The sequence below is a fragment of the Kwoniella europaea genome, chromosome 1 (genome assembly GCF_036810445.1).
Source record: "Kwoniella europaea PYCC6329 chromosome 1, complete sequence".
NCBI classification, from domain to species: Eukaryota; Fungi; Basidiomycota; class Tremellomycetes; order Tremellales; family Cryptococcaceae; genus Kwoniella; species Kwoniella europaea.
This window is the reverse complement of record NC_089487.1, coordinates 10174633-10202478: the sequence shown is the minus strand read 5'-3', so window position 1 is coordinate 10202478 and position 27846 is coordinate 10174633. Positions and strand designations below refer to the sequence as shown.

At 43.0% G+C, this 27846-nt stretch overlaps 11 protein-coding genes across 11 annotated transcripts; 7 read left to right on the top strand and 4 right to left on the bottom strand.

The window, feature by feature from the left end:
- Window positions 1-42: 42 nt before the first annotated feature.
- Window positions 43-2273, bottom strand: V865_003877 (uncharacterized protein; the record flags this gene model as incomplete). The annotated part of the gene is made up of 15 exons (XM_066227664.1): window positions 43-48; window positions 124-247; window positions 314-382; window positions 446-491; window positions 571-702; window positions 764-781; window positions 840-1017; window positions 1091-1159; window positions 1223-1306; window positions 1378-1459; window positions 1521-1608; window positions 1667-1783; window positions 1877-2035; window positions 2113-2155; window positions 2220-2273. The coding sequence occupies 15 exons, from the start codon at window positions 2271-2273 to the stop codon at window positions 43-45; spliced, it is 1269 nt and encodes a 422-aa protein (XP_066083761.1).
- A 395-nt stretch (window positions 2274-2668) lies between these two features.
- On the top strand, window positions 2669-3614 carry V865_003876 (peptidyl-prolyl cis-trans isomerase-like 1; the record flags this gene model as incomplete). Its single annotated transcript, XM_066227663.1, has 5 exons — window positions 2669-2755; window positions 2832-2903; window positions 2995-3145; window positions 3255-3277; window positions 3417-3614. The coding sequence occupies 5 exons, from the start codon at window positions 2669-2671 to the stop codon at window positions 3612-3614; spliced, it is 531 nt and encodes a 176-aa protein (XP_066083760.1).
- Window positions 3615-3783: 169 nt separating this feature from the next.
- V865_003875 (uncharacterized protein) lies at window positions 3784-5927 on the bottom strand (the record flags this gene model as incomplete). Its single annotated transcript, XM_066227662.1, has 9 exons — window positions 3784-3805; window positions 3878-3946; window positions 4014-4239; window positions 4321-4535; window positions 4598-4725; window positions 4787-5120; window positions 5244-5452; window positions 5528-5710; window positions 5778-5927. The coding sequence occupies 9 exons, from the start codon at window positions 5925-5927 to the stop codon at window positions 3784-3786; spliced, it is 1536 nt and encodes a 511-aa protein (XP_066083759.1).
- Window positions 5928-6357: 430 nt separating this feature from the next.
- Window positions 6358-7990, top strand: V865_003874 (uncharacterized protein; the record flags this gene model as incomplete). Its single annotated transcript, XM_066227661.1, has 4 exons — window positions 6358-6708; window positions 6821-7038; window positions 7114-7453; window positions 7511-7990. The coding sequence occupies 4 exons, from the start codon at window positions 6358-6360 to the stop codon at window positions 7988-7990; spliced, it is 1389 nt and encodes a 462-aa protein (XP_066083758.1).
- Window positions 7991-8363: 373 nt separating this feature from the next.
- V865_003873 (uncharacterized protein) lies at window positions 8364-9587 on the bottom strand (the record flags this gene model as incomplete). Its single annotated transcript, XM_066227660.1, has 4 exons — window positions 8364-8508; window positions 8598-8727; window positions 8823-9222; window positions 9351-9587. 4 exons carry the CDS (start codon window positions 9585-9587, stop codon window positions 8364-8366), a joined length of 912 nt encoding a protein of 303 aa, XP_066083757.1.
- Window positions 9588-9933: 346 nt separating this feature from the next.
- V865_003872 (uncharacterized protein) lies at window positions 9934-11139 on the top strand (the record flags this gene model as incomplete). Its single annotated transcript, XM_066227659.1, has 4 exons — window positions 9934-10145; window positions 10232-10346; window positions 10418-10584; window positions 10686-11139. 4 exons carry the CDS (start codon window positions 9934-9936, stop codon window positions 11137-11139), a joined length of 948 nt encoding a protein of 315 aa, XP_066083756.1.
- Window positions 11140-11531: 392 nt separating this feature from the next.
- On the top strand, window positions 11532-13531 carry V865_003871 (NADH-ubiquinone oxidoreductase 49 kDa subunit; the record flags this gene model as incomplete). Its single annotated transcript, XM_066227658.1, has 8 exons — window positions 11532-11674; window positions 11789-11865; window positions 11947-12014; window positions 12088-12208; window positions 12280-12412; window positions 12528-12869; window positions 12965-13205; window positions 13289-13531. The coding sequence occupies 8 exons, from the start codon at window positions 11532-11534 to the stop codon at window positions 13529-13531; spliced, it is 1368 nt and encodes a 455-aa protein (XP_066083755.1).
- A 223-nt stretch (window positions 13532-13754) lies between these two features.
- V865_003870 (uncharacterized protein) lies at window positions 13755-17019 on the bottom strand (the record flags this gene model as incomplete). Its single annotated transcript, XM_066227657.1, has 21 exons — window positions 13755-13884; window positions 13952-14209; window positions 14322-14369; window positions 14428-14454; window positions 14508-14702; window positions 14774-14856; window positions 14915-14945; window positions 14999-15025; window positions 15089-15123; window positions 15186-15212; window positions 15295-15465; window positions 15536-15571; window positions 15636-15655; window positions 15724-15809; window positions 15869-15890; window positions 15946-16159; window positions 16270-16504; window positions 16593-16749; window positions 16815-16827; window positions 16890-16943; window positions 17005-17019. 21 exons carry the CDS (start codon window positions 17017-17019, stop codon window positions 13755-13757), a joined length of 1884 nt encoding a protein of 627 aa, XP_066083754.1.
- Window positions 17020-17476: 457 nt separating this feature from the next.
- V865_003869 (uncharacterized protein) lies at window positions 17477-19353 on the top strand (the record flags this gene model as incomplete). Its single annotated transcript, XM_066227656.1, has 5 exons — window positions 17477-17806; window positions 17871-18018; window positions 18075-18110; window positions 18187-18903; window positions 19085-19353. The coding sequence occupies 5 exons, from the start codon at window positions 17477-17479 to the stop codon at window positions 19351-19353; spliced, it is 1500 nt and encodes a 499-aa protein (XP_066083753.1).
- Window positions 19354-21271: 1918 nt separating this feature from the next.
- On the top strand, window positions 21272-25629 carry V865_003868 (uncharacterized protein; the record flags this gene model as incomplete). The annotated part of the gene is made up of 14 exons (XM_066227655.1): window positions 21272-21305; window positions 21564-21705; window positions 21778-21947; window positions 22014-22206; window positions 22268-22376; window positions 22439-22763; window positions 22820-23034; window positions 23085-23481; window positions 23540-23872; window positions 23942-24326; window positions 24416-24578; window positions 24652-25245; window positions 25333-25462; window positions 25520-25629. 14 exons carry the CDS (start codon window positions 21272-21274, stop codon window positions 25627-25629), a joined length of 3300 nt encoding a protein of 1099 aa, XP_066083752.1.
- Window positions 25630-26335: 706 nt separating this feature from the next.
- Window positions 26336-27809, top strand: V865_003867 (uncharacterized protein; the record flags this gene model as incomplete). Its single annotated transcript, XM_066227654.1, has 4 exons — window positions 26336-26706; window positions 26828-27121; window positions 27343-27443; window positions 27517-27809. The coding sequence occupies 4 exons, from the start codon at window positions 26336-26338 to the stop codon at window positions 27807-27809; spliced, it is 1059 nt and encodes a 352-aa protein (XP_066083751.1).
- Window positions 27810-27846: the final 37 nt, after the last annotated feature.

Below are 27846 nucleotides of genomic sequence, written 5' to 3'. Positions count from 1 at the left end.
AGGACATGCATGATACATCCTCAACTCTCAACTACTTCTGACCTATAGCTGTAGTCATACAAACGAACAGCAATGAGCAATATGATCGTGCTAGTGATGCGATAATGAGGGAAAACAACTTACCATCTTTCCACCCGGAGCGCCAAATCCATCATCGTTAATCCCCTTTAACCTCTTCGAACTTGAGAAGATGAATCCGTCGACTAGACTCGCAACCGTCAATACTCCTCCGATGATTGCGCACGTCCTACCACATCCAAAAGATCGGATAAGCTATATTCTACCAGGGACATTGCTGGGTGGATCAGCTTACGAGGTGAGGAAATGTGCGAAAGATTGCCTCGTCTCTGTATGAATCACTTTCATCGGTGATATCTCGTAGCTTCGATCGTGATCATCAGCTACCATCCTAGATGTACGGGGGATACAGAACAAATGCGCTCACTTGATGAATACACCTGGAACACCGGCGACTCCATGGGATGTCATATCTACGTCGAGTAAGTGATCAGATAGGGTACAATATGGGATGCGGAATGTTTATCACAATAAGGAACGGCTACAACTCACGTCCATGAGAATCTTTTCCAGGGGCATTACCTAACCTCAAATCTCTTTCATATTGCGTCACTGAATATTGATGAGAAGGGATCTCTTCGCCATTGAGGGCTACGAAATTGGTAGACACGACTTTAAGGAAGTCTAAATTATATAAGAGGTAAGCTGTGCACCCAAGAGCAGTCATATGGGTAGGGAAGCTTACATTGGAACATATATTGAGCTGTACAGTAAAATCATATCAGCTAATGTTGACGAGATCGAGGGGGAAGCCGGCTCACATTCCTCGGTATGAGCAGCCACTTCCTGCAGAGGATCTCTCATCATCAAGCTATTCCTCCACTTGGCTTCTTTAGGTAAGACCGTGGCTTCCTCGGCGGCAGTCAGGTCAGCTCCGAATCGGAACTTGTGAATGACATGTCCGAAATCGTGATGATTGTTATCCCGTAAGTATGGTACCTGTGTATCATTCACGGTTCAGTTGACGTCCTTTGTAACAGCAGCGAGGATTGGGAGAGAACTGATAACTCACAAGATCCATCATTTGAACCATGTTATGCTGGAATGACCGACCAGGACTAAAATGGAGATTACCGATGACCTGTGGTATGAGGTCAGCTTGACACGTCTCACATATCGTCAGTCAAGAGCTGAGGTCACTCGCCTTGTTGACTCTGACTCTTCCTGCGATTCGGCATCCTTCCGTATTCTGCTCTTTGATCTTGTCCTCCCATCCTTCTTCTACGCACTGCATATCAGTCAAACATTAGCATCATACATGTGAAACAGAAGTGTTATCAATGGAGACAAGTGACGCACCTGCTCGATACCCGATGGGTCATTGAAGGACCAACCCTTTCTCGCATACGCCTGTCTAACAGCTTCACAAGAATTACAACATCTATACATCCCAACTCTCGCTATCAGCTGATATCGCTGGCCTCGAAGTCGACTCGACTCACCCGCTCTCATCAGGTGAAGCACCATAGCATGATCCACAGTAATTTGGGTCTCTCTTCAGGTTCTGTCTCTCTACATCTCCTTTGAGCTCTATTCGTGATACTTATTAGTATATCCTGTCTTTGGAAGCATAAAGCAATACACTCACGTCCACCTTCGACAGTTTCTAGCGCTCTACCATTCTTATCCAATCTGGTTTTTGAGATATGATGTTCGAGTTCTGTCTGATGTTCACCCGATATGTCCATTACGTCTAGTGATAACACTGCGCAAACACAATATTCCTTTGTCAGCTTGTATCACCGGGATATAATCAGGAAATGAATGGTTTTTGTTGGGGTTATGATATTATACGTACAGTAACAAGGTACTTTGGGGAACGAAACATCAAATTCAATGACCAGCTTCTCACCCCTCGACCGATCTACTATGATTGACGGTTCGAGGTGTATACGCCTGTAATCGATGAATTCTAACATGATCGACGTGAGGATGATAGAGAATGATATGAAAGTCACTACATCACATCATAGTAAGAATCAGCTAACAATTCCTCAGGTAGAGTTTAAAAGAAATAGCTGATATCGTACTCACACAAAGCTCCAGTACGTGTACGTATCTTGACATCTTCCATAGTCTATACCACCACTGGATCAGCTCACTTCGCGACACGTCTTTGCGAGAGGAATGGATAGACATACCTTGCCGAAGGCATCTAGACCTTGGAAATTACCGAAGAGCCCGTTCCTGCCCATCTTGCAAGATCCACTGCTGTTCGTCTGGCCGATAAATGTTGAGATAGTCGTTATGGGTAAAGGAGAAATACCAGATGGATCCATGGACGTGGATGTGGATGTGTTCATGAGCGTGAACACCAACGGAAGTAAATACACGTGGATCGAACAACAAGATTACAAGTTGAAAACATCAATAGGTAAACTTACCTGACTCGCCGTTGGAAGAGCTTCACGATCTCTTCTTCCTCCTCACCCTCAGTTTTATACTCATCCTAACGATAGACTGCATCAACAGAACAGACTGGAAGAAACATCTGGACGACGAGACATCAAAGGATCAACACCCACCATTGCGAATTCGATCAAACACCCAACTCTGCCTCACTTTGTCTTCCTATCACACCACTCCCACCATGTCATCTCCAAAAGCAGAATACGTGACATTCGATACTTCCGTGGGATCATTCACAGTCGAACTATATACAGCACATGCCCCAAGGGTGAGCAGCTAACCACCCGCCTTCTCCAAAGATGGAAATGAGTTCGGGACACAGCTGATGTCTGAGCGGTCCATAGACATGTAACAATTTCTCCAAACTTGCCGAGAGGGGGTACTATAACGGAGTGATATTCCATCGTATCATACCTGTGAGTGTCTTCTGCTATACATACACATATATAATATATGATCGTATAACTTGAGTGGTTGCTGATTTGATGAGTTGGGGTAATGGAATAGGGATTCATGATTCAAGGTGGTGATCCAACAGGAACAGGTCGAGGAGGAACATCGATATATGGTGATAAATTTAAGGATGAATTACATCCCGAATTGAGGTTTGTAGGTGCTGGTATATTAGCTATGGCAAACTCAGGTCCAAATACAAACGGTAAGTGAACTATATCATTTTTTATTATGTCAACTACATCCTCCCGTCGTCTATCAGGTATCGAATATTGATTGATGATTTTGTTTTTCCAACTTTCGTTCTATACTAGGCTCTCAATTCTTCATAACATGCGTAAGTCTATCAAAATGAAATCCCTCCAAACCTACCAATTCGCAAGCTAAAGCAAAACGTTACTCATTCCCTTTGACGACCTCACTTTCCATCAATGATGAACAAATGTGACTAACATGTAAACGTCCCATGTCTACAGGCTCCAACCCCTTTCTTAGATGGCAAACACACGATCTTCGGCCGAGTATCATCAGGTATGAAGACCATCCAGCGACTCGAAGCTGTACGTACAGACTCGGAAGACCGTCCGGTGGAAGATATAAAGATACATAAAGCTAGATTGGGAGAAGCCGCTCCTCCACCGGGTGGATTGGACGTAGCTAGAGTTGCATTGTAGTGGATGGTATGTAAAACAATCAATGTGCAACCAGTGATAAGACGATCCATTCTTTCTGCCGTACTCGTACTTGTGACTTGTGCAAATCTCATTTCCGTAAGGTTCGTTGCATATACATTTCCCTATTAACTACCAATTTCAGCTTGTTTTGTCATTATACCTCGCCTTCTCACAATCCCAAGATCTCATTGCTATCGATGATCCAAAATACAAATTAGTCATCGTTCCTTCCGTACTTCGTTTACATAGTCCAGGCTACTTACGCTTTACTCCTCAACAACCTCTCTCCTTCACTCATCTTGTCATCCAGTTCGAAAGCCTTCAAACCCATACTATAATTGAAACAGCAGTTATCTCATCATCACAGACTCAACACGTACACATTGGGATCGTACTTACGCTTGTCTACCCTCTTCCCCAATAATGTCAGTCTCCATCCCTCTCCCTATGAAATTGCTCTCTCCCACTCCGCCAGGGAAGTCAGGACCAGGCCTGCCACTAATAAAATTCTCCCGTTGATCCTTGATGTATCGTATATTCTGGAGAGTGAGCGGTACGGTAGGTATATACAGGACTGCCGAGGGTCCCAGTCCATTATGTGTGGCCTCAACTGCATGGATCGTGTCTGCCACAGGTTTCTCCGTCAAATCAGTCATTCTTCCAGTGATCAATTGAATATCGAGAAACAATTAGATATTAGACCCACCACAATGCCACCATGCTTGATCACCCGGTTCTACCCTTGGCATACTGACCATACTCCTCCCCAGCTGGAGATGCGGATGAGTGATATCGCTGTACTCTTGACATCTTGCTAATGGCGATCCGGGGAATGTTGTTGATGGAGTATTCACGTCGAGTTCCCAGTTTGATGGAGATAAGTATTGGTCATGAGTGACAGTCGCACGGGATTGTTTTTCTCTAAAACAAATTAAGCATATCAGTCAACTGATGCTGCGACACAAGAAGATCGGGTGATTCACCTGAACAGAGGTCTCAACAAGACATAAGCCGACAACTCCTTGATGAATGGATATACTCGTAGAGTACCTTCGTTGGGACCAGTAGAAGATAAAGAGGTCCATCCTTGGAATGCCCTAAATACACCACACTAATTCAAAGGGAAAATGTCAGTTGGTTGTTCCGAAATCCAAGTTGATCGTGCAGCTCACAGAACCAGGTCCATCATACATATTCTGATTTGCCCTAACTCTCCCACCTATAGTCCAAGGATCGAACTTCTCCCATTTCCCAGTCAATATATCCTTATAAACACCTCGGTACGTCCCATCTTCCCATCTCTCCACGCTACCTCCATCCGAATGTGGTCCGAGACTGAATTGGGAATCTCCTGGATGTCGAATACGTAGTCTATCTGCATAGCTCAATGGGACATGCAGAGATACTTCCCTATCTCCTTCGTCGGCTGAGAACAGTTTTAAGAGAGATTTTTGGACTTGGAATGAACGAGGATGAGAACGAGCGATGAGTTGGGTTTTGGACCAGCTACGTACACAACATGAGATGACGTTAGCTCATCGGGAGGTGTTATATCGAATCAATATGGACAATATCATATCAAACCAGCCCGGGAGGATCATGAGTGGGAGTGGGTGTTTTCCAACTCACTATAATTCGAACACTTGTTTATCATCTTTCGGAAATCCTTTAACAGATGGATTATCCTTGATATACTTCTCAATATCCTTCAACCATCGTTCAGCAGTCTCTCGCTCAATGACATTCTTGACGATCAATGAACCAGATCTCTTTATGGCTTCAATGGTATTAGAAGACGGGGATCTGGTAAATTCTTCATATGTGACTTGAGGTATGCACTGCAAATGATATGCAGGTATTACGATGATCAGCCGATCGGTTTATACAGGATAAACAAGGACATGAACACTCACATCCTGTTTCTTCCTGTCTACTTCTTCAGCAACCTCACTCAACCTCTTTGTCAACCTACTCCAGCTCTCTACCAAAGCTCTTTGATTCGCTTCATCCCCTATGATCTTCTCTTTTAGCTCGCCGAATCTGGCGGGAAGTGGTTTAGATGCTTCTCCAGATAACGAAGCGAAGACTGAACTGATCTGATGGCACAAAATAACAAGAGATTCAATTGATATGATTTGCTACAATGATAGAGTTAGTACTCACATCACCCTCTTCTCTCTCTTTCTTCCCTCCCATCATACCCATGGCCATCCCCATTGACGATTCCGTCAGAGTATGGGGTTGAGTTTGAATACACCTCGACCATCTCACCTTGCTGGACGCTCTTGCTGATGATATGGCTACTCTGAACATTACGAATGAATTTTGTTTCTTCGTTTTTGATCTCGTCGATGAACATTATCACAACTAGAACATAGCACCATGCATATATCGTCATGAGCAAAATGGTGAGAGGAACATTCCTACTCGGAAGAATCCATCCGGAGTTAATTGACCTGTCAACCGATTAAACCAGTGTTTAGCATTTCATCAGTTCATCAGTTCATCCTCCAGCACGTGTTGGCCCATCATTCAGGCACGGGATCGCGGATCCAGTCAACCTGATGTGGGACGAGACGCGTTTCAACATGAACATGAACATGAACATGAAGAGATGGAACATCGCTCAACTTGCGAACGAATACAAGCACCCCATTCACTGGTATCCATCTACTAGCATGTTGTCAGACTCTTAGTGTCAGCCCACCCACCCACATCCTTCCTTCTTGTCCCTCCTTCCTCCATGACTTCGCCCATCCCACAACCCTCTACCGCCGCCTCACCCGACCTCATCCTCCAAGCCCTCCGAGCGCATCTAATGCCTCATCCAATCCTCGCTTATCTACCCACAGTCCTCAACCTATTCGCTCATCTCCAACTGCTCTCCGACAAGATACAGAGTGAAGCGATCCGAGCATTGACTATTCATGTCAAGCTGGTCAAGAGATTGAACAAAGAAGGATGTCACCCTCAGGAACAGGTGTGTGGAGGAGCACTGAACGAAAGAGAGGGGAATGACGTTGTATCCGTCAAGAAGCGTAGGGAAGAGGCCAAAGGGAGGATGTTAGCTTTTAGTTTGGAGTTTAGGAAACATGTAAGTTATACTTACACATTCACTATCCAAATATCCAAGAAAACCAAATCAATTTCATTCCAGATGTTCACGTTGACATATCAATTAACTTGTGTGTGGGGTACTATCATAGCACATCGCAACTTTACTATCAACACCCAAGATTCCATTTGGTCAAGTTGAAAAGATCATCGAATCGTACTTTCCTAAATTACAAGGTGACAATAACCGAATTGTAAAAGAACATCCAGCACTGTATATACGATGTATGGCATCTGAGCAGATACCTGTATTTGACCATTATGGGAAAGTAGTCAGGGGCTGGTACGAAAGAGCCAAATCACTGAAAGCGTAAGTGTACTCAAAGTGGTTTTGTGACGAGGTCCGCTGTATAGCTAAATCGACCAATTGTCTATATTTTCGCAGCGAAGATAAACCGCCATTATCATATGTCGATTTGTATCCCGATGACAGAGTTAATGGGAAGACGAAACAAGATAGTCTATGTAAGAATATTTTAAGAGAAGCTGCAAAGGTCTTAGAAGATATGGAAGTCTTACGAGATATCTTCGAAAATGATGATAATAGAAAGGGATATCAAAGTGAGGGTGATAAGTCAGTATCAGAGAGTCGTTCATGGGGAAACATAGGTGAAGTGAACCTTGACGAACCGGATGGTGAAAAAGACGATGCAGGTAGACGATTTACAAAAGCTGAGAAAGGGAAAGGTAAAGCGGTTGATTCCAACCTTGGCCAATCTGAAGAAGTGGGTTAATACCTCTTACACCTATGAGAGTGTCCTTCTGAATCTTTTTCAATCTAGATTACTGTTCCCACTCTTCCCCCCAAGTTCTCCATACCAACAGCTTTCCCCAAGAAATCAATTCGTCCCTCCACTCCTCCACTTATCCGCGTTCGAGAAACTACCAAACCTCTTGCCAAGACCTTTACAGAGTTCACACCGTCATCTAACTGCAAACCGCCACAACAGGAGAGGTCACACGAAGCGATAGATCTAACGGATGACTCGTCGAGAACTGCCCCTCCCTCTGCTCGATCATATCATTCATCTCAACTCCACTCGGACGATATGCGTAAAACCCTGCCTTCGACACTGGTCATACCTAATGTCACTCCTTCGTCCCCTAATATAGTAACGAAGAAGCGACCTCGACAATCTTACCCTCTGACTGGGCCGGACTATACTGCGCCTGCTCCAAAGGTTGGTGGATCGGCGGGAAAGGAAAAGCTCAGACCGTTTGAAAATAGCGAGTTGCCTAGGGCCAAGCGAACTAAGGTGTGACCCATCAAGTGGTGATTACCATTGAAGTCGATTTGTTTGTGCATCACTTCCAAATGTTCAAGACGGTTTAGGTTGAGATGTTGCTTGGATAATTGATGTATGATTCCGATTTAAAGAGGAGACTTTTGATGAGGAGGACAAGCGAACAAGGTGAAAGGCAATGAAAGGAACATACGGCTCGTTGCGTATTGATATAATGGGTGTTTTGTTGTATAAAACTATGTACATTCACAAATGGTAGTAATCATATGTCTTCTATTCTGTATAACTTCGTTAGATCCAGAAAGCGAGGAGTGAATGAATACATGTTATATATATATACTATGTCACATTATGTTTGCTGTATATCTTTCTTCTATGTGTCGCTTTTCCTTTATACCCCCGCAGCGGCATTCCCACCAGCATCATCCCATTTCTTCATACTGTCCAATACTTTCTCTGCTACTTGTTCGGCGGTCGTGGCTTTTCCGAAAGCATCGACGAATTGACCGAGAGGATCCATTAGGTAGAAGAAGATGCTGTGATGATAACAGGACATTAGCTTAGCGCAAGCTTCTCAGAAAATATATTTTGAGATGGGATACGATAAAGGGAAAAGATCACTTACGAATGATCAACGAGGTAATCATCCGATGCAGTGGCATCAGGGGGAGTAGAGAAGTACACTCTATACATCTTACATGTTTTCTTGACCGCTTCGTAGTCACCTACTAATCCTACCATACGTGGGTGGAATTCTACAATTATAATTAGATAAAATCAGCTAATCATCCAAATAACAAACATGATGACGATTAGTATAGTCATGTAAATATTGCTTTGTTTGACTTACCTTTGACATATTTCTTGATTTGAGGGATGGTATCTCTAGCAGGATCAACACTTATAAATACCGGCATAACCCCCTGATCCATCTTCCCATATTGACCAGTTTTCTTATCAACTATATCGATAGCTTCACCCATTTTATCCAATTCCTCAGGACAGATATCAGGACAATGTGTGAAACCGAAATAGATCAATGTCCATTTACCCAACAAGTCCTTCTCGGTGAAATTACCTCCATCATGTCTATCTAAAGTGAACGGTCCACCGATTTGAGGTTTACCAATTGATTTGGATGATAGTTCCTGACGACGACGTTCGAGTACAGCTGCTTTTTCAGATTCGAAATAAAGATAGAGGCCTACACCTGTTGCAATGAAGAGAGCGGCGGCTTTCCACGTGAATGGCTATGACAAAAATATCATGTTAATATGCAGTCATGGTATTTGTTATCTGATCCTATAAGTATGAAAGACCAACTGATTCTCATTTTTGAGACTGGTCATCCGAGATAGATCGATGAGATCGCACTCACCCCTACATTCGCCTGATCCCTCAATTTCCTCTGCCTATCAACCTCAGGCTGTAATGGGGATTCTTTCGGAGAGTTAGGAGGAGGTGGAACATCTGCGTATCCTCTTCGCTGCAGTATTATCCGACTTGCTGAAGGGGTACATCTAGCAAATGCCCTAGGAGAAGGAGCGAGATGAGATCGGAGATTGGCTCGGAGAGAGGAGGAGGCTGAGGATGATATAGATCGGAGTGGATTCATCTTGATAGCTTAAGGCGTGATAGATACTTTTGCGATATATCGATGTTACGTCGCTTTTGAGGTGTCTTGAATACTGAAATGTCTTTTCGACTTTGTATCGATGATTTCAGCTGCAGACGATAGACGATCTCATCCGAAATATATAACATAACTTATATACGATCCGAGAATGCAAGGTCCAAATCACGTGACTGAAACCCATTACGTAGTTCTAGACTAGTGCACTCATTTGCCGCTCATGTCAATCTCACATCTCACATTCCACATTCCTCAACGTTCAACTTACAATTGTCATCCTATTCTCCATCCAACAGCTACCCAAACCGAGAAATAGAAGGAGAATACAATGGCATCGCCCTGCACGCTCACACTGGACGATGGGACCCACTACGATCTATCTCCCCTGGGATCAGCCCAATCAGATTACATAGCTCAAGTGGGAGAGACGAGTTATAATCTTAACATATGCAGGGGTGTAGTTGGGGAATTGCATGCGGTCGAAGATCCAGATACGGTTGGTGGGTATGTGAGGAAGGATCAGGGTGATTTTGTTCTTGGGTGAGTGACATGCACTTCATCTAGTCCTGGACTTGCCTTCTCTGGCGTACAAAATTGATAGCTGAACATTACTGCGAACATCGCAGCCGAGTACATACCAATTTAACTTTATCGCCCATGACCAATGAACCTATGTATGTCATAACTGATGGATCACCTTGTCCACTCAATCCCGATGCAAGGGCTTCAACAGCGATACGAGTGAGTCAATCAACCCCTTTCCTTTGTAATTGCTATTGACCTGAGCTGATTTGATCTGAAAATAATTGTAGTTCATCTGCAGTCCATCCGATTTCAATGCTGGTAAACCTTTACTAGTCGCTACCTTACCTCCACAGGATCCATGTCATTTCTATTTCGAATGGAGATCTCACGTCGCATGTCCTACCAATCCTAAATCTTCTTTGGAATCAGGCCATTATATCGCTTTTGGTGCGATGTAAGTTCATCTCAACTTTATACACATCACACCAACTACACATAATCACTTTTCAATATTCAATAATGAAATATGAGCTGATATACTGTTATTTGTCACAGATTAGCTATAGCTATCATAACTTGGTTTGGCGGTCATACATTATATAATAGATTCTACCTTGGTCGTAGGGGTTCAGCTCAATTCCCTCTGTTCCACATACCCAGACCGAAAATATCTCTTCCCACTTTCAAATCGCGTTCGAACGGGAATGGAGAAGGGTCTTCTGGTGGACCGAAATGGGGATCATGGAGAAGACGTAGTCAGAGATCCGGCAATGGATATACGAGTATAAGAGCGGATGAGAATGATGAAGAAGAGGGATTCGCAGGAAGGTTCAGTTTAGATGATGATGAATTAGATGCGGACGCTGAGGATCTAACTGGAGTAAATGAGACGAACGCATGGAGGAATCAAGCTGCTACGAATGGAAGTGCTGGGGTGAATGGTGAGGCAGGAGCAGGAGCTGGGAAGGGAAAGAATGTAGGTGTACATCAGGGATTGGTTGATATTTAGATTGGATCTGAAGTAGTTGTATAGATATGCTATGCATATTGGTAGTTATCGATTCAATTGATAGTTGACACGATATCAGCTCATGGTGCTGACTGCCCGTATGCATGCGGTCGATGGGTAGTGACGAGGTGCCACTTACGGAGTTTAGTCGGTTGTGCATGTCAATCTCCATATCTATGATTGGTTCCAAAGCCAAGTGCCACTCTCACTCTACTGTTCCATCCATCCACTCTAACCCACGATCTCATCCTCTCGATATTTCGATAATTCAACCATTCGATATCTCTGGTCACAAAACATAGCATAGCTGCATAGTCAGCCTCAACACCTTGTACACATCATCCTTGACTGTATCTATACCTCTCTACCTACACGGAATACATACATACAAGATGATCAGAAATCTACGACCCCTCCTTCGAAATGCACCTTCATCATCCAAACCCGCTTTCCGAGCGATCTCATCCACAACACTCAAATCGATGGCTTCGCCCGCGGTGGAACCTAGTCCATTAAGAGCCCATTCGGTGGAAGAGTGAGTTGCTCACTTCACTTCGATTTGGTGGATCTTGGGAATTACCCACTGAAGAAAGATCGATCGGATCGGATTGGGCTATCAACTGACATTTGGTGGTTCTATATTGTCTAGGTTACACGGTATGTCAGCTGAGGAGATCTTGAAAGAAGGTTCATCAAGGAAAGATGCCCAGATGAGACATTTCACTGGTACGTTCGGATTATACATTGTTATGGCAACATACTATCGTATTTGAGGCTAATCGATCGGTTGGACTAAACCATAAATAGTCAACTTTGGCCCTCAACATCCTGCTGCTCACGGTGTGCTTCGATTGATCCTCGAGTTGAACGGAGAGGTGGGTTCAGACTCATCTCAATTTGTTTAAAGATTGATACTCAACTGACGTACATGGCTTTGTCGGTTTATAGGAAATCCTCCGTGCCGATCCTCATATCGGTCTCTTACACAGAGGTACAGAAAAATTAATCGAATATAAGAATTATACTCAGGCTTTACCATATTTCGATCGATTAGATTATGTATCTATGAGTGGGTTTGAGTTCTTCACTTTGATTTATCTAGTTCAGAGCTGACGTATCGTTGTGTGATATCTTATCTAGTGACCAACGAATTATGTTATACTCTCGCTGTTGAGAAATTGTTGAATATCGAAGTTCCAGAAAGAGCTAAATGGATTAGAACGTTATTTGGTGAAATCACTAGAGTCTTGAATCACTTGATGGCTGTGTTGACGTGAGTCGTTTTACTCCACCATCCCTAATCATCATCATTAGAGATCACTCATTGCCAAAGTCAATATGTGATATCTGTCATACACGACATATGCTAATCGTTTTACCCTAATTAGCCACGCGATGGATGTTGGTGCACTCACACCATTCTTATGGGGTTTCGAAGAACGAGAGAAATTGATGGAATTCTACGAACGAGTTTCGGGTGCTCGAATGCATGCTGCCTATATCCGACCTGGTGGTGTAGCTTTTGATTTACCTCATGGAATGTTGGATGATATCTTCAAGTGGGCCACTCAGTTCTCAAGTAGAGTAGATGAGATCGAAGAGGTAGTTACAGGTAATAGAATTTGGAAAGGAAGAACCATCGGTATCGGTACGGTGACTGCTCAACAGGCTTTGGATTATTCTTTCTCGGGTGTCATGTTGAGAGGATCGGGTGTTCCATGGGATATCAGGTGAGTTGGGTCAACTCATCTCACATAGACCTTGTCGGTATCATCATGATGAGTTATTAGCTGACAAGAATAAATTATATTTTTTGATATGACAGAAAAGTAGCACCATACGATGCTTACGATAAAGTCGAATTCGATGTTCCAGTAGGAAAGAATGGTGATTGTTATGATAGATATCTCTGTAGGGTACAGGAGTTTAGAGAATCTTTGAGAATCATCGATCAATGTTTGAACAAGATGCCTACAGGTGTTGTCAAAGTGGATGATCATAAGATTGTTCCACCTCCTAGAGCTTCGATGAAAGAAAGTATGGAAGCTTTGATTCATCATTTCAAGGTGGGTCTTTCTTTCGATTACATCCCAAACCGGATCAAATTACTTGCCAAAGTTGAACTGAGCTAATATGATGTATCCTGCAGATCTACTCCGAAGGATATACCGTACCTCCAGGTGAAACCTATTCAGCGATCGAAGCTCCAAAGGGTGAAATGGGTGTTTACCTCGTATCGGACGGCACCAACCGACCTTACAAATGCAAGATTCGTGCACCTGGTTTCGCACATTTACAAGGTTCAGATTTCATGATGAGACATCACTTCTTACCTGATGCTGTAGCTATTATAGGTACGATGGATTTGGTGTTTGGTGAAGTTGATCGATAAATTAGATGAATACCAAAGGATGGTTGCGTTGGTTGTACGATATTTTTGATTCTGATTTAGGATGCATTTTCATATATATCATCATATATCATCATTTCAAACAGAGCAAGCAAAGTATAATGATTGTATATTGCATTTTCATTTTCGTGTGTTATCCGCCGATTCAATAACTCCTGGTACTTTCATTATGGCCATATTGACCTCTTTTGCTTTACCTCACTGCTTATTGAGCTTTGGAGTGTGTACCATTCCCATTCCCGTTGTTTTTCGCCAACAACTTTTCTAAATTATCCAACTGTTTCTTCAAACTACTGATTTCTCTTTGTACTAATGCACCTTCAGTCATAGCAGTACTAGTGTTATACATAAAGCCCATCAGCATTGGGTTCGTTTCCACGAGGTTATACGTATATCACTTACTTGGGGAAACTTTTAACTAATTCATCAAATTTCACTTTACTTATCTCACCTTGAGAATCATCTTCTACCGTCGGATCGTTAATCTTCGGATCGTCTTCATCATCAGGCGGTGGACCTGAGAAATACGCTCGTAGCCTTTGAGATCGCGAGTGAGATAATTGAGATTCGAATAGTGCGATGACAGTTAGGGGAATGAAAAATAGCGTGGACATGACGTATCGATTTAGGTTGATATACCATTGAGTTGGGAGAATCCACCTGATCATGGCGAACAAGAATTAATGCCTGATCAACATCACCTCTTCCTTACTCAAGTCGAACGACGGCAATTTGTGAATTATACTGATGTTGACGATGATAGAATACTCACTCAAGAGGAGCAATCAATACAGCCTCGATGAGGTTAAATGGCGCGATACTATACCAGGAAATCAGCTTGCGAATACAATCATGTCCAAGCAGACAGGTATACTTACTAGACATAGGAATCAGGTGCTCGAATCCTGAATCGTATACAATCAGTATCTCCATCAAGCGTTCGTTACACAAAACTCACAGGTCAATAGTCTTATGGGCGAAGAATACTAAATACTCATCCGTCTCGTTGTCCGTAACATCTTGATAGGCTGAACCGAACAAGGCGATAAGGACATTGACGAGAATTATGGTAGCTACAAAATTCCAACCATAAAAGATTATCAAGCCGAAGGGATAACCGAATCTCTCAGTGGGAGAGTCGAAATCGGGCGAGCTGAATGGGATATCCAATCAGACGCAATCAGCCACTAATTGGATTCCACAACGATGAGTTAAAATACTCACCCTAATAACGCTTGGATTAGATTGTTCACTACGATCGCCGCCCCTCCCGTCTCACCATCCGCTGCGTCGAGGGCGTACATAGACTAGATTGAGAGCAAATTAGCCATGGATCGATGCTCAACGATCAACAAGTTAGCTCACCTGGACGAAGCCCACAGCCATGATACCAAGCCTTTGGATGTATCAGCATGTCAGGTATAAATTCAATATATTCATGCTACTCACAAGATGAAGAAGATTGTCGATTCTCGACTGTGATTTGGAGCAAGTCAATCTGATGTCCCAGTCACAAAGATGATAGACAGGATAACTCACAGCATCCGGGTGACGACCACTTGCAGGGAGCCGACCTATATTACTCATTTTGAGCTTTTACTTATAGCACAGTCCAGATTATAGAGATCATACGCACGGTCTTATAGCCATCGAATACAGTTAACTAGATACCCATCTTATCAGCTCGACAAGTCCGAGACAAAAGAAAACATAACAGCTCCAATCAATCCCCAGTTCGAACTCACCAATTTCATCCATATCAACGGAGCCACACAAGCTAATACTTGGAAACTTCTAAAATGCAACAACGAAGCTTGTTCGTCTTTACTGCTGTCCAACGATAATCCCGCTACTCTCAGTGCGAAAGCTGAGAGAAGTAGACCGTCTGTAAGGAAGTTGACCACGGTCCAGAAGCCCTATGAGATGATGGTGAGTGTCAGTGTCTTTGATTATCAGGTTGGGTCGACTAAGGGCGACGTAACTCACAATCGTTGCTAAAGGCTTGTTGGCGATTCTGATAATCTGATGTATTGAATGTGATTAGCGAGGGACAGACACCAATGTTAAGTCATTGGTCAAAACTCACTTTGAACATCTTCACGACCTCTATAGAACGGTGACGTTAGTCAATGAGAGCAGTTTGGATATAATTTAATGGGTCAGAGACGGCTCACCCTCAAGTAAGAATGATACAGCCATGACATATAAGACTACTTCTGCCCAATCCCAATTCCTGGCCGGATCGAGAGTATCGAGTGGACTGCAAGCGCGATCTCGTAAGCGTGGGACAAAGAGAGAATTTGCCACTGCCAGCCTTACCTTTGAACACTTTGAGAATATACTATTGAACACAAAAATTGTCAAGCAATGATAGTATTACATGGAAGTGGACCTACCATATAAGAAGACGAACCAAACTATGATTCTGAAGAAACTTTGATATCTCGGTACACTCAATCTCTCTGGATTCAGATGATCCCAAAAACTATTCGATTCGGTCCTTTCGTATGGGACGTAGTCGATATCCATATTTTCGTTATTTCTTTGTACCCAGTCTCCCTTCCATAAGGAGTTGACCACATGTTGAGCTTCCGATGACGAGAGGAAGATCTGTGATCAACCACTTAGTGATCAGCATAAGTCTCACAAGGCAAAAGAGTTGTAACTGATGTAGAGTACAATACATAATACAGATAGGGAAACACCTTCTGATCACTCACTGTACAATGTTGGTCAATAGCGGTTTCCAAAGCACTAACAGGCGGAGAATCATCTCCATCACCTTCCTTGTACCTATATCTAGTACTCATGACTGATTCCAATCTATCAACAGGTAAGTTATGAACGATCCTCCTTGCTAAACATTCCGCTGCTGTGGCTCGACAAAGATTCTCATCGTAATCTGCTGGATTCGCATATGCCTCTTTCATAAATGTCGCTTTGGCTCTTAGTAAGCTGAAAGAACGACATGGTTAGCATTCAAGCTCAATGTTGTCTATCTCATATGGTCGGTACAAAGGAGGTGAGAGACAGATAAACTAACCAGAATGGAACGGATTCACCAAAATCACCACCTGCTTTTGCGAATGCTTCTATGACTTCGGGCGTGATGATACTACTTGTAGCATCTGAGATTTGGGAAAGTTCCACTTCGACGGGTAAAAGCTTTAGAATCAATGCTCGACATCGCTTGACCAGCTCTGCAACGAAACAACATTATCAATATCGATTGGTGATAGGTGATCTCATGAGTATGGTCACTGACTTGTCACTGAGTCCTACAATTACGGTACAGATTCATCAGCTGTCTGAGCTCCTGTGCTCGATACGCTACACTCACTGGTTCTGGTACTATCGACCTGACACTGAGGATTGATCGTTGATCTTCGACGGCCTGCATGGTGGATCAGTTTTGGTCCGTTATCATAACCGCAGACAGAGACAAAGATCCTTACAAGAGCGTCACCCATCTTTTGAGCTTTGCTAGGATTGAATAACTGTCCAAAGGAGTCGAGTGAGGATTTTGGTCAACTGACCAGTGTTTATTGTTGAGACTGAAAGGTATACGAACACAAAGGTAACTACTCCATCCACTCTTTCTCACTTCACCATTACCTTGTTACCTTGATGATGACGTCTGGACTGGCCCTATCTGAAACGCGACGGCTGTTATCCCACGTGTAAATCTCAGGCACAGCTCGTCTGACGTAATGCAGAGAGATCCGTGCATCATCTACTGGTACTGGTACTTTGTTGAAAAGCTGTCCGGTCGATTGCGGAATGAGGACGTGAATGTATACAAAGGGAGAGAGATGTATGCTCATCAAAGCTGGAGTGGTACTTTCATCTCACATCTCACATCTTCATTCGACTAATCCCTCATACATCCCTGTATATGACACAGATCACTGATCACACTCACGCATCATGGGTCTTTTCGACAAACTCAAAGATCAATTCCAATCATCCTCTCCATCCTACGATTTCCACACTTCCACACACCCTCTTCCTCTTGGACCCAACGCAGTATTCCGATACAGGTATCAAAGGGGCGTCAACCTCGGCTCATGGTTTACTCTAGAACGTTGGATCGCTTCTCATCCGTTTCGAAACGCCCACCAACCTGGACAGAGTGATTTCGATGTTGCCTCTGGACGAGATGCCAAGAAGGTTTTGGAGGAACATTGGGATACGTGGATGAATGAAGGTGATTGGAGGTGGATCAAGGAGAAGGGATTCAATTCTGTAAGGATACCTGTAAGCTGTAACCATCTGTTCAGATGCATATATGCTTAGTAGACCATCACATTCCACATGTCAGATATCATACTATCATTTATGCGGACCATTACCAGAAGTACTCAAAGGAACTGAATTCGAGCCATATCACCATATCTTCGAAGGTGCTTGGGGAAGGATCAAACAGGCTATCGAAATGGCAGGATATCTCGGTCTGGGTGTCTTGATTGGTGAGCTAGTATGTTATGGTATCTCGGGCATCACACGCTTATATATCTTCGTACAGATCTGCACGCAGCGGCAGGTGCACAAAATGCAGATGGTACGTCACCTATACATAACACTAGTCTTAACCGAAGAAGTGGTGTTCAGCTTACGAAGGTTACCCCCATATACAGCTCATTCCGGTTTATCAAACGGAAAAGTAGGATTTTGGGATAAACATTCCAATCTAGCATCTACATCACTAGCTCTTCGATTCTTAGCATCCGAATTATCCCGTATACCCCATGTAGTAGGATTGGAAGTGCTCAACGAACCAGCCAACAATTCCAAGCTTCAAGGATGGTATCGTACAATCCTAGATGAAATTCGATCGATCGTACCAGTGGATTTCCCACTGTATATATCGGACGCATGGGACACACAACATTACGCAAATTTCGTAGGGGGAAGAGACGATTTCGTAGTATTGGATCATCACCTATACAGATGTTTCACCGATCAAGACCGTCAAAAAGATGGTTATACTCATGCTCACGATATACGATCGGGATTCAAGAACACTTTATCTGGACAGAGTGATAGTGCAAAAGGAAATATAATCATTGGAGAATGGTCTGCTTCATTAGACCCTCATAGTTTCCCACCTAACATACCAGATACTGAGAAAGATGCTCATCGAAGAGAATTTGTCAAGGCCCAATTGGAGTTGTTCGAAGAGAAGACGGCGGGATACTGGTTCTGGACATATAAGAAACAAGACGGATGGGATGCAGGTTGGTCAGCTAAAGATGCGGCTCGAGCTGAGATCTTACCTCAATGGATTGGGGGGAAGAGGTTTAAAGGTGATCCGCCTGTTGGTGTAAAGGATAGTGAGATGAAGGGTGCTTATGGTGAGTTGATTCTATGATCTACTTGACCTCTTACATTGTACCCATTAGACTGGGTATGTTTGTCTTCGAAATTCCCTTTTTCCTCATTTACCTGCTCATCATGTCCCACCAATTATGCTTTTCTCTATCTTAGGTGTATCGTGATATTGAGACTCCAGCTGACCTTTCACCGCCACTATAGACGCCCATACATCCTATTGGGCCTCTCACGGTGGTTCACCCGACCCAACAGTCTTCGCACCGGGTTTCTCCCAAGGATGGGACGATTCCCTCACCTTCCTTTCCCATCCATCCGGACCAAGTCGATTGGGATTCACAGATCAATGGATGAAGAGTAGGAAAATCGAATTTGAGAATTATACGAATAAGAAATTGGGTAAAGCTACTTGGGAATGGGAACATGGTTTTAGACAAGGTGTAGAAGCGAGTTTGAGGATTTGTACTTATTGATGATGTTGGGTTAGACTAAAGTAAAAAGGTTATTTTGAATAATTGAAAGATATGTTGCGGATAGAAGAGTTAATTAACGGATGATGGACAATAAAATAGAGAAAAATTACTTGTATATATTTCAATTAGTGGATATTCACGATGATAGATAGAAGTGCGATGTAATGACTTTTAATGGTAATGATTGCATTCACGAGTTTGAAATGTATGTATATACTACAATAGCTATATGTCCTTGCCTCTTCAATCGACCTGATCCACAGCAAAAGCAAGAATAAAGCCGAAATCCATGAGACGAAGTGGGGTTTGATCTTTCCCCATATTTGAGAGCGCTCGTTGTGGATACAAAGAGAACGAGAACCTTTCAGTGATGGGGAGTGTGTGGTAGAAAATAGATGTTATAATGTATTTATGTATTGGTGTCAATCGTGTTTAGCATTGCTATCTGTTTTCAGTGCATCGCGTATGGTTGAGCTAAAAATTGAAATGCATCGAAACTAAGAGAATAGAAAACTTCATATCTTGTCAGCTCTAAATCCGATATCTGAATATTTCAATACAAGATAAAGAAGATAGGTAGGTAGATGGATCAGATACCGTTGTAAAATGTTTACGCGCATGTTTCTTTCGAAATAGCACAGTGTGAATACGATTAGGAAAGTTTTTATCATCATTGATTGGATGTAGTGAGGATGGGATGGAATGAGGATGGATAGATAAGATGGTGGAATTCGAATGGTATTTGAACTCACATGATATCGTAAATAATGACCAAATTTATTAATATACTAGGAAATTTCTGCTAAAGCGTCAAAAGCATCAAATTGGTCAATTGTAAAACACAATTTGACCAGATAACAACACCCATCATAGCAACCTTTCCAATTCGATCAAAACGATCAGAATCAGCTCCCCTCGGTTCACACCTCAGAACGAGATGTGGGTTGAAAGGAATAAGGTAATGATTATTCCACGGGTTGACTCATACAACGACCAATAACGCTGCCTGGTAGAGCAGGTGAAAGAACCGTTATTCCTATATTTTCAATCAATCGCCACCTTTTCCTGTAAAAAAGGAGCGAGAGGAAATAGGAGATATTCTTTCTGGAAGTGGATCTAAGAACCGCGGGTTTGGGTGGGAGGGTGGGTGAGGGGAAACAGGATGGTAGACGAGCGAGACAGGTGTTTGGTGCGGGGTATGATACTGCATGTTGATAATGATAAGATCATGAATATGAATATTGATATGGGATGAAGAAGATGGAAAGAAAGAAGAAAGGAAACAATCAAGAAGAGCTAAAATTTATATACCCATACTGGGTGCGGTATCGCAATTTGGTGTAGCTGCGAGTCCCTAGTGCCACAATGACAAATACCGGGTATCTCCGCTTAGCATGTGTATCAGTTAATCTCGTACCCCGTTCACCGCTGACGACGATTCAACTTGGCTTGGTCGACCTGTGTGGATGGCAATATGGTGATGGCCGAATATAGACCAAGATACAGAGAGTCACGTCGCATCACCATATCATATCATACCATTCACTGTTATCACTTCATAACACCACCATCACATATACCCAGCAGTACTCGTGGTGCTTGCCTATCACAGACCGAAACCCCACATCGACACCATCATCATTGGGCAAGAAAGACCAACTTAGTCATCCATTCACCTCATCGCACCTCCTACCTCCGCTTAAACGTTTGCCGCATATAAAGCTGTGTCATCATGGTCAGTCCATCTATCAGAATCTTACAACTCACTGCACCCATCTGGACCACTTCCGAAGACCTATGTTACTCCGTTTCCAGTTGGATACAGTAATAGAAAGCTGATAATCCCTTGTCATTCCAAAAACAGCAGCAACAGAACGACGTCACAGATATCATCATTGATGAGAATGGCCCGGCACCAATGGAGGTAGAGGATCTACCGAATGTACATGATTGTGAGTTGGGATTATCATCTCATAGAATAATTCTATCTGGCTTTCTGTGGGGTTGGACTGCGCGAAAGATGAATATGTCGAAGGGCCATCACGGCAATTGCAAGATAATCGATATTAGAATCCATATTGCTTTTGTCATTCAACCTGTGGCCTATCTTTGATCATGAAAACCGTCTTTTACTATCATGCCATAACCCATTCCAAACGCTGTACCGGCCCTGTCTATTCCATGCTGATCATGCTCTTGTACACCCACAGTCGAGGCCTACGCGGCAAAGGCGATGCCAGACTTGGGACTTGAGATCGAGGATTTCCAAGCTCAGACATGGCGTATCGAACATTGGAGTCAACAGGCAAAGAGGATAGTCGGTCCAGAGTTTAGTTGTGGTGGTCATAAATGGTAAGTGTGACTGTCCTACGTCATGCAATCAATCCAAGTCCAAAAACTGATGGTAGATTGAATTCGATACAGGCGAATTTTACTGTTCCCACAGGGAAATGCAAATGGACAACCGAATGATATGGTATCTGTATATTTGGATTATGCAAATCCCAAAACAGCACCTGAAGGTTGGCATGCATGTGCTCAATTCTGTTTGGCAATTTCAAATCCTTGGGATCCTACTATCCAAACTTCGAGTCGTAAGTCGCAAGATCTTTCTTCAATATATTTGAGACACTGCTAATGACCATCACTTTGACCGTTAGATGCTCACCATCGATTCGTTGCTGAGGAATGTGATTGGGGTTTCACACGTTTTGTTGATTTGAGGAAGTTGTACACCGCCGATACAGCCAATGGCAAAACGCGGCCGACGATCGAAAATGATGAAGTGGAAATCACAGCTTTTGTCAGAGTGTTGAAAGATCCAACAGGTGTATTATGGCATAACTTTGTCAAGTGAGTCTGGCCACGTTCATAGACCCATCCAAGCCATGAAAACTGACTCGAGATGATTTAGTTATGATTCGAAGAAGGAGACTGGACATGTGGGATTGAAGAATCAAGGTGCTACTTGTTATATGAACTCTTTGTTACAATCCCTCTTCTGTACGAACTACTTCCGAAAGGTGAGTCCGTGTAGATCGGTCATCGGTAGATGTGCTATAACTGAGCAAACGGTTCCATTCAGGCTGTGTATCAAATACCAACAGAAGGAGATATACCTTCAGAATCCCTAGCTCTAGCCTTACAGAGAGTATTCTACCACCTCCAAACATCGAATCAACCAGTTGGCACAACAGAATTAACAAAATCCTTTGGTTGGAAATCACTGGATTCATTCATGCAGCATGATGTACAGGAGTTTTCTCGAATCTTACAGGATAAATTGGAAATCAAGATGAAAGGTACTCCGGCGGAAGGTGCTATCCCCAGGTTGTTCAAGGGATCCATGAAGAACTATATCAAATGTATTGATGTGGATTATGAGAGTTCGGTCATTGAAGAGTTTTATGGTGAGTTGGAAAGCTATCTTCTAAGGCCAATCAGAAGCTAATTCATGATGATGTAGATATACAATTGACAATCAAGGGCATCAAAAACCTCCGAGATTCTTTCCGCGAATACGTATCTGTAGAAACATTAGATGGTGATAACAAGTATATGGCCGAAGGACATGGTCTGCAAGCTGCCAAGAAAGGTGTTATATTCAAGGCGCTTCCTCCCGTACTGCACATGCAGTTGAGACGATTCGAGTATGATATAGAAAAGGATGCTTTGGTCAAGGTGAGCTGATTTACCGTTCAGGTGTGAGTTAGCTGACACTGTCATGGTAGATCAACGATCGACACGAGTTCCCCTTTGAGATCGATCTCGCAGAATTCCTCGAAGAAGGTGCCGATCGATCCCAATCACATGTTTATAAATTGCACGGTGTACTTGTTCACTCGGGTGACTTACACGGTGGTCATTACTTTGCGCTCATCAAACCTGAAAAGGATGGTAGATGGTTCAAATTTGATGATGATCGGGTAACGCCAGTAACGGATAAGGAGGTTTTGGAGGATAATTACGGTGGTGATATGCTGAATGGCTTGATCCCGCCTCACCAACGGACACAAGCTAGGACGCTCAAGAAATTCACAAATGCTTATATGTTGGTGTATATCCGAGAGACCGAATTGGACACTGTCCTGGCTCCGTTCACCGAGGCTGATACCCCTCCTCATCTCAGTGAGTTTGTCTATCTTATACCAGTACAACATCAGCTGATATCCTTGGCATCTGACAGAGGCTCGACTGGACGCTGAGCGAGAGCAACTCGAAGCTAAACGACGTGAAAAGGACGAGCAACATCTTTACCTCACCGCTAAAGTCATCACCGATGAGATCTTCTCCAGACATCAAGGGTTCGACCTCGCTTCATTCGACGATAAGAACCTTCCTGCCACTGAACTCCCCACATTCCGAGTACTCAAGACTGAAACGTTCTACACTTTCAAGCAGAGAATAGCGCATTACTTCAAAATCTCAGAAAGGGATTTCAGGCTTTGGGTATTGGTGAATAGGCAGAACAAGACTGTTAGACCGGATGTACCAATCCATGACTCTGAAAATTCGCAGAGTAAGTTAGCTAACTGGCTCTCAACTATGCGAGCAGAATGGCAAGCTAATCGTCTACAATGCTATTCAGCGATGGACCATATCAGAAACAGTATGGCCGCTCGTGCTTCTGACCTTCGATTATACCTCGATTACAACCCCGATCACGCCAAATTCAACGCTATTCATGCTGATCCAAACAACGCACCTATTATGATCTTCTTGAAATGGTTCGACTGTTCCAGACAAACCTTGTTGGGTCAAGGTAAAGTCTTCGTGAACAAGAACAACAAAGTCAGTGATCTGCTGGGTGTTATACAAGAAAAGATGGGCTGGCCAAGTTCGACGCCTATCAAACTCTACGAAGAGATCAAAGCTGGTATGATCGCGGGAATGAAGATGAAGCAGACCTATCAACAGAATGAGATTCAAGATGGTGATATCATATGTTATCAGGTCGACATGACTGATAAAGAGTGAGTTACAGCATACAGCATACAGCATACAGCATACAGCATACAGCATGAAGGATGTGGTAACTGATTGAGTCTGTTCTGTTTCGCAGAGTTGCGGATCTCGAAGCCCAATCTTTGTACTCGACTGTTCCCCAATTCTATGACTTCCTCCAAAATCGGGTGCTGGTGCAGTTCAAATCGAGGTATGAGGATACCACGGGCAAAGCACCTGATTTCGATTTAATGTTGAGTAAGAAGATGACATATGATATTGTGAGTAAAGACTTAGATCAACGCAATGCGACAGAGATGATGGATACTGATCCTTAAATATTACCCGACGTAGATGGCTCACCGAGTGGGCGATTACCTGAAACATGATCCTCTCAAACTTCGATTCACCTCATCAAATCCACAATCCGGTACACCCAAAGCGATCATCAAACGATCACTAAATCAGAGTGTTGCCGATATCACTCAAACGAACTATTACAGTCAACATCCGAACGTTATCATCTACTATGAATTGTTAGATATAAGTATTATAGAATTGGAAACTAAGAAATCATTGAAGGTAGTATGGACAGGAAGACATAACAAGGAAGAAGCTACACATTCATTCTTATTACCTAAAACATCGACTTTTGCGGATGTCGCTGAACACTTGATAAAAGCGGTCAAGATTCAGCCTGGAGGAAGTGGGAAAATCCGTATATTTGATATATCCCAATCTGGACGATCACAACGGGAATACACCAGCGCCGAAATGATTGGCAACTTGACTGAACCTGCTGAGTTATATGCTGAAGAAATCCCATTAGAGGAATTGGAAGTGAATCAGAATGCCCTATCGGATGGTAAGAAGGTGGTGAATCTTTTCCATTATGCGAGAGACCCGTCGAGGATACATGGAGTACCGTGTAAATTCGTTTTGAAAGAGGTGAGTGTGGTGTATTTGCGTACTATCATCAGGAATTGCATGAACAACTTGCGACAAAATTGCTGATGTTCCCATCGATCACCCCAGGGCGAGCCATTCTCAGAGACCAAAGTGAGATTACAAGAACGTATCGGCGTATCAGATAAGGATTTCGCGAAGTACAAGTTCTCCCTGGTGACTTCGACGGTATTCAAACAACCCTCTGTAGTGGAAGATAGTGAGTATAGTCTGTCCTCAATGGAAAAACATAGCTGCAAGGCTGACTTGTACCTAGACGACGTGCTATACGATCACAAGTGGGCTGCGGACGATGCGTTGGGATTGGATCATATTGACAAGAGACCTAACAAAGTGAATGCTGAGAGAGGTATCGTGATGCGATAGGAAGGTGTTCTCATCGAGTCAAGTTGAGTCAAGTCAAGTCAGTTCAAAGGAATTGGAGAATCCGTTTCAGGTTAAAAGTGATAGGTTCGTTCATATATGTATATGAGTATGGTTGAAACTTACATCCATAACTCAACACATATATTATATAAACAGATATTTGGGAGGATTTGTTGTGATATGTTTTTTTATTTCCTTTCTCTTAACATACAGTCAGTACAGATATCTAAAGAATGTAGTAGTGTTTGACCCTTCTCTGTTATACAATCGTATATGATGAGTGAACAAGTGGATGCATGTAAAGTGCATAGATAGGATGGTGTGTGCACTATACTTTTGCGGCAATAGCAGGTGTCTATAGGTATAGGTAAGGTCTACGTGGCTGTGCTAGTATGAACCGGATTAAGCTAGAGTTACCGTAAAAGTACCTTTGAGTAGATCATCTGATACAAAGCCAATGACCGCATACCGAAGAAACACAAAGTCATGTTCATGTTTTTGGTATTTTCGTGTTCAACATTGCCATATCGACCGAAGGCTATACACCAACCTTGCAAACATCAACATCAATAACATCGCTTGTAGTATCATACATGGCGATTATCAGTACCAATAGCCAAACATAGGACACACAAACTCATTTAACTTGATTTATATATCGGACGACTGATCATACCTAGATCAAATTGATCGCTATCGACACAAGATGAAATTACCTTACAATCGACCATGGCTCTTTGAAATATCAGATCATCCCTCATGTCCTGAATCTATCAGAGTGGGCGTACAGAAGATGTTAACTTTCTTATGGTTACATCGTATATTCCCTTTCCAGGCTCAGGCGCCGTACGAATTGGCAGCGAATGTATTGGAGAGGGTTATAAATGAGATCGAACAAGAGGACGACGACGATAATGGGCAGAATACATCAACGATCCATGGAAATGGTAATGGTCATGCCAATGGAAATGGAATTGGAATTGGAAATGGACAAGGGGATAAGAAAGATGCGTTAAAGGTGGTAGATTTCTGTTCGGGCGCTGGAGGACCTATCAAGAAGATTGAGAAGAGGATCAAGTGAGTTATCTACACGAAACTTCATTGTTAACTAATTCATTTCGCTCTTCTGATTAACCCTACATAAGGTGATCATGCATCTCTCCCATCGATCACAGCTGACCAAAGACCATCTAAATAGTAAAAATCGTAAATACCCCATCCCATTCCACCTATCCGACTTGAATCCACCACTAGACCAATGGAAGAAAACATACGGTCCTCCGACAACCTCTTCAAGCCAGAGGGAAAAACAGAAAACGATATCATACATCCCATATCCAGTTGACGCTACAGATACCTCGAGCAGTAGCAGTATGGGCGGAGTATTAGATGAAAAGCATCTGAGAACGTTTTTCCTCAGTTTTCATCATTTCAATGAAGAGCTCGCGAGGGGCGTGTTGGTAGATGCTATGAGGGGATCAGAGGGGATTTGGTAAGTTGTTTGTTTTTTCTTGAGGTGTACTGGGTAGGAACGAGATAGGGATATCGACGTACGATGATTGAGGAAAATCGAAAGAAAGATCTTTAGAATGGGATTGATCAGGAATCATGATGACTCCCAAAGGGCAAGATACTACAGAGAACATTGTTAGATCAAAGTATCATATAGCGATATAGGCTAACTGGACTTTTTTTGGGGTTTCGATTTTACAGTATATTCGAATTGCAGCAATGTAATTTCAGGAGTCTATTCATGATAGCCATGTTAGGCCCCTTATCATGGTTATTGACACCATTCACTAGACCTACACTAGGTGAGCTGTTTCACTGACTGTGGGCCATTTGGGCAGATAGCTGACTACCTGATTGCCATTGCGATGGATTTAGCAATCCTATTCTTCACATACATTATCCCCTTAATCCCCTTAACATTGATATTCGACGGTTTCATATCTGTCTATCGAACTCGATCGATCTCACATATATTACGACTTACCAACCTAGCAAGTCTGACGATACAATTGGAGAATCAAGATGATGCTTCCAAGGAGGATTACGAGTGGGATTGGGAGTTTGGGAGAGTTAGACATACGTGGCCTTGGGGTTATATGATTTATTTTGTAGGTAGGAAAAAGAGATATTCGTATGACGAGGAGGAAGAGGAGTTTGAACAGGAGTAGAATCGTTCAATTGGTGTTACTTGTCTTATCGAGTGGG